Source organism: Rhincodon typus, chromosome 34 (genome assembly GCF_021869965.1).
Source record: "Rhincodon typus isolate 14 chromosome 34, sRhiTyp1.1, whole genome shotgun sequence".
NCBI lineage: Eukaryota > Metazoa > Chordata > Chondrichthyes > Orectolobiformes > Rhincodontidae > Rhincodon > Rhincodon typus.
Window position 1 is genome coordinate 8,058,906 of NC_063365.1, and position 5,709 is coordinate 8,064,614.

Consider the following 5,709-nt stretch of genomic DNA (forward strand, 5'->3'; position numbering starts at 1 on the left):
TGGTCCTGTATAGCTTATGTACCAGTTCACCAATTCTAGGAGACTTATGGCACAGTGGCAGCATCCTGTTCTCTGGGCCAAGAGGCCTGGGTTCAAGTTCCACCTGTTCCAGAGGTGTATCACAATATCAGTGAACAGGTTGATTAGAAAATATTAGTCGCTAGTTCTGCTATAGCTTCTAAATCTACAATGAGGAGACAGTGGCACAGTGCTAAAGTCATTGGACTAATAATCATAGAATCACAGAATCCCTACAATGTGGAAGCAGGCTTTTTGGTTTAGAAACCCAAATAGTGCTTTGGTGATATAAGTTCAAATCCCTCTGCTGCAGGAAATTTAAATTGATTGTTCTATTTATTTACTTACAGTCCGTGAGAAACACACTTTTCATCTATTTTCATAGAAGAATCATGGAATCCGTACATTGTGGAAGCAGGCCATTCAGCCCATTAGTCCACATTGACCCTCTGAAGGGCATCCAATCCCATTACCCTATCGCTGTAACCCTGCATTTCCTTTGGCTAATCCACACATCTTTGGACTGTGGGAGGAAGCCAGAGCACTCAGAGGAAACTCACACAGACACAAGGAGAATGTGCAAACTCCACACGAACAGAATTGAACCCAGGTCCCTAGCGCTGTGAGGCAGCAGTGTTGACTACTGAGCCACCGTGCCTCCCGAAGCTAATCAAAAGATATCCCTGTGAAGATCTTTTTACAAAGGTCTTTTAGGGGTCATTGCATGCCATCCTCCATTTCCATACCCCAACACTGTCTGCACCAAGACAACCTCTGATTTTGCAGTGATCAATATTGAGTAAGATATACTATAAATATTCACATTACAGTCCAAAAGCTGTTTTATTTTGCATTACGGTGTTGGCAAGGCAGATCTGAGCAAACAACTGAACCAAGATGAGAAACCTTTATAAATGATCAGTCTCAGAGCCTCAGTGGAAACCTTGTAGCCCCTGTGATTCGGTATGTGTGTGTGGAGAGATGGAGCTCCATATCCACTGCAAAACTGAGCACAGCCAGAGGTACTTCCTTTCAGATGGAATCTAATACCACCAGCTAGACATGAAAGAGTCCAGGCCACCACTTGAGGAAGAGGACGCACAGGGGTCATGCCCCTACCTGTGGGCCAGAAACTCTAGGTTCAAGTGCCAGACCAAGACCTCCTGTCCATGAGTGGCACAATGGCACCAAGGACCTGGGTTCGATTCTACCCTTGGGCAACACTCTGCATGGGTTTCCTCTGGGTGCTCCGGTTTCCTCCCATAGTCCAAAGATATGCAAGATAGATTGATTGGCCATGCCAAATTGTCCATGATGTCCAGGGATGTGTAGGTTAGGGTGAATTAGCCATGGGAAATGCAAGATTACAGGGATTGGGAAGGGGCGGGTTGATCTGGGTGGAATGCTCTTTGGTATGGACTCGATGGGCTGAATGGCCTGCTTCCATGCTGTAAGGATTCTGTGATTCTCTGAGGATACCCACAAGTGTGAAACAATCCAGTGGAAGTGCATGGGTCAGTCTTGGAGGAGGAAAATAGGCAGGCAGATTTAGACAGGAGCTGGAGAGCCCTTTCCAGTGGCCAGTGTGAGAGCTATCCCTCAAGCAACAATATAGAACACATAGATCAAACTTAGCAGAATTGGCTAGCAGTATTGAAAGGGAAAATCTAGTCCTTGCTCTGGGGGACCTTGTGGAGTGCAATATTGCTGCTGCTTCCACTACTGTCCAATCAAAAAGATGTTAATTGGCTGTAAGGTGGTGGGGAATGTTATTCTACTAGACTTTGAATAAGGTTGCATCTTTCACAGGTGCTAAGAAACAGTGTGAGGAGAGCTAACATCTTCCACAGACTGCTCTTGACTCTCTGACAGGTCACCATAGCACAAACAGTAATAGCTGGAGGAACTCAGCAAGTTTGGCAGCCTCTGTGGAGACAGAAATCCAGTTAATCTTTGGAGTTGACATGCTTTAAGCCTAAAAGGTGGTTCATCTTCAGCGTTCCCATGAGGGGGGCTTCACGTTAAATGCATCTGAATCCAGTCGAGGACAAACACATTGGATATAAAATCTTTAAGCGGCTTATTTACCACTTTCAACAAACTCTTGTCGAGTTCTCCACAAGTAAATGCTTTTTTCTTGGACGTTTCGTTCTTCCGATTCGATGTGTATTTTTGAGCGGAAATATTTGTCTTTGCCATGGCATTAAACCTCTCAATTCGACAGGAAAACGATTCTAGATTCACACCAGATGGTAACGCATTTCAATACTTAGCCATGGTTCCACCTAAAAAATTGAACGAATTATTTGACAATTTGCCTTAAAAAATTGCCCACTTCCCCACCAATCCGCAGCCAATTGCTTCTACGTTTCCTTGGACCGTCTGCTCCGCGAGACACCCTTCAGAGGTATTTCCATTTTGCTTTTGTTTGCAAGACATTTATTAAGTTTGCAACACGAGGTGGTGAGGCGAGGTAGGAATTCCCAGAAACAGGCTGCGTTTGGACAACATTTGGTTGATCTGTCGTGTCCTGACCTCTCGCTATGTCCTCGCAAATAGCGAGTGTGTTCTGCAAGAAGCCATTTTATCTATGCAATGTCCTTTTTTTTCTCTCTGATAAAGTATTTACTCTTTCGCAGGAAATGACTGCCCGCGGGTCTCTGCAGCTGTTGGAAGGTATGTGCTGTTATCTGTGAACTACTCCATGGAGAAGCGAGAGGGAGAAAAACAGCGTGGTATGTTGTCGGATAAGACTTGCATTCGGGACTAAGGCTTCTCATCACTCGACACCTGATTTACCAATGATTATAAATAAACCCATTTTTTTTCACCCACCCCAGGGTTCATAGCACACTTAGACAATTAATAACTCACAGAGTAATTCTTTTTTTTTAATTTCTCCACCGTGATGTTAAAACAGAACCAAACTCAACGCAGGAAGCGTGTCACAGAATTGTGAAAGGCCATTCCGCCCGCTGTGGCCATACTGTGCATTGGAATTGTACATCGAATCCCCTGCCCTCTCATTGTACTCACGTTGAGAATACTGTAGAATGTATTTACAGAGAGGCTTTAAGATATAATCTTTGAAAGGTGTTGGTTTTAACGCTCTCTACCAGCCGGCTGTACACATTTAAATAAAAAAAACAATTATATATAAATTTGCATCCCAAATGTACAGATTTACAAAGTGTGTGTGTGTGTGGGACTCATCCTCCCTCCCTCTCACTATCTGCAACCACACTCAGCAACAACCATGCCCTCATATTTGTATTTATAAGTGATCACCCCAGCGTCATCTTTATAGAGAACCGAGATGGGGTCTAGTTTAGTGGGCACACAGCAGGCTCTGACCGCTTTCTTGGGGTTGGAGCGGTTGACCAGGGTCTGGATGATGGCATGTTTGGTGGGGGTGACATGGTCGGTCAGGGGGAAGTGGCAGAACCCTCGACACTCGTACGCCTCGTAGCTTTTAGGCGCAATGATCCAGGAGTCCCATCCAATTTCACTGAAGTCCACATGCAATGGGGAGCGCTTGCAATAATCCGCTTTGGCATTCCTGCGGGTCCGGGATGATGTGTCCGAAGGAAAGGCGGCCTGAGCTCGGAGCAGGTCCCCAGTTTGAGCTCCAGAGCCCGAACCCACCGCCAGTGCTTCCCTCTCCTTCCCAATCAGCTCCTTCAGTTCATCTCCTGCTTCCCTCCGACCGTGGCTCCGGTCATCAGAGAATATCACCAGCAGAGGCATATCCCCAAGGTTGCTGGCACTGCTAAGTTCTGGAGTACCCACTGCCGCCGGTGCCCCTCCTTGCCTAACGCCGCTGCCACCGCTGCCAATCTGAACTTCGAACCGATGGCTAGAGGCTCCTGAGCGGATCCAGCGCTTGACGGCTCCGGTCACCTCGAACGCCTCGCAGCCGCTGTCTTTAGCCCCGAGCCGCTTGGTGAGAAGCAGAGAGAGTCGGGGAGCTCCCTGGGGCTGCTCCAACACTTCATAGACCGCCACCGTCCTGTCCGCCCCTTCAAACTGCCTCCTGTCTCTCTCCACAAACGTATGGAGCCTCAGCTCGGCCATGGTAATCTCTTCATGCCGGGGGATGGAGATGTTAAACACCAGGACGTGCCTCCTCACCTCACTTTCTCCAGCTGGGAGAATGGATGTGGTACCTGCCAGAAAGAAAACAGCAGCTCCATGAGAACAAAACAGAGGGAGAAGCTAAAATGGACAGCATGTAAGACTTCTAACTGCAACCTCTCTATGTAACCAAACAAAAAAAAACAGACCAAAACTCTCCAAATCAGCAAAACCTTTTAGAAAACACCGTTTCATTGGGTTTAAAGAAACCCAGAAGGAATTGCTGGGAATCGGAAACAATAAAACAGAAATTGCTGGAAAAGCTAAGTCGGTCTGGCAGCATGTGTGGAGAACAATCAAGAGTTAATATTTCGGTCCAGTTCTTCCATTGGATTGTCAATTCGCAGTTTCTGGGGATGGAGATGGAATGTGGTGTGTTCAAAGTACAAATAAACTCTTCCTTCCAAACCAATGAATTCTACTCACTCGTTTAATCCAGTTTCATAATTGTTGGTCAATGTTTTTTATTTGCTGCAGATTATATTTCAGAGACCATTTCCACTAATACATCTAATTAAAGACTAGAACCAGTACGCTTTCCTTCCCCCTCCCCCTCCCCCTCTGTCTTTCTCTGCAGACGAAGTCACGCATTTACCTTCGTCCCTGAAGCTCCTGACGATGTTTGAGGAGGGCATTGATGACCTGTCGGTGGCAAACTTATTGTACAAGTCGATCATAAACTGCGGAGGTTCCACTTTGAGTGGTTCCTGCGTTGGGATGTCTGACAGGTTCAAGGTCCGCAAGAACTCGTTCTTCACGCTTTGCAAAAAGGCGTTGAAGTCAAATCCCACGTCCTCATCCAGGACACCTTCACGGTCGTAATTCTGCGCCCCTTCTTCCTCTGTGGAGAGGTCCCAACCGTTCAGCGGTTTGCACGTTGCAACTTGCACCAAGAGACTTAGAGAGGACACGACGGCGAACCAGGTAGAATAGGGCATCGCTTCTAATCTTGAGGGCTCCCCCTGAGATTCAAAAGTTTTTTTTTCAACTTGTTAATCGATTATAACCTACCAAGGAACAATGAAAACAAACGCAGGTTCTGTAATAAATTGGTCTTCCCTTGGCTTGCGCCTGTTGTTCTGAGATACTGCACTCTGCTTCAACCAATATCATTGGCGCAGTCTTGCAGAGATGCAGAGTCTTATCATATCCATTGATGCTTGAGTTCCCCTTATCTTGCAACCCTCTTAGTTAATGAAGATTCTGTAAACAGTTGACGAACACATCGGGCTAATGGCAAGAACAATGTATAACACAAGCAGCCACGTTCTGCACTCCGGGGTCAATGCCTAATTATTTCCACCGAATCGCTGCCAATTCTCAACAAACTTCACAAGACGTTTCCTTCAACAGATCACGGCCTTCTCTGGCCCAAATTGCTTCTGTATCCGCAGTGTTTTGAAAAACAGCTCTTGAGCAAACAAGTATCAAGCCAACCAGCTTTCAGTGGCCTCTGTTGTTGCATGTTGCTGAATTGGTTCGTTGGGGGTGGGGGGAAAACCAGGTTAATCAGGATTTAATTACCCTCTTAACCCTATTTTCAAATTACCAGTTAAC

General features: G+C 46.3%; 1 protein-coding gene across 1 annotated transcript; it reads right to left on the reverse strand.

Annotated features, from left to right (window-relative positions):
* Positions 1 to 2,958: 2,958 nt before the first annotated feature.
* LOC109915627 (bone morphogenetic protein 10-like) lies at positions 2,959 to 5,212 on the reverse strand. Its single transcript, XM_020515279.2, has 2 exons — positions 4,748 to 5,212; positions 2,959 to 4,184 (listed from the first exon to the last, which is right to left on the reverse strand). The coding sequence occupies exons 1-2, from the start codon at positions 5,088 to 5,090 to the stop codon at positions 3,247 to 3,249; spliced, it is 1,281 nt and encodes a 426-aa protein (XP_020370868.1). The 5' UTR covers positions 5,091 to 5,212; the 3' UTR covers positions 2,959 to 3,246.
* Positions 5,213 to 5,709: the final 497 nt, after the last annotated feature.

Coding starts and splice junctions, on each gene's coding strand:
- LOC109915627 (XM_020515279.2), bottom strand. CDS start 5,090: ATGCCCTATTCTACCTGGTTCGCCGTCGTGTCCTCTCTAAGTCTCTTG. Junction 4,185..4,747: donor CAGGAGCTTCAGGGACGAAG/GTAAATGCGTGA, acceptor TCTTTCTGGCAG/GTACCACATCCATTCTCCCA.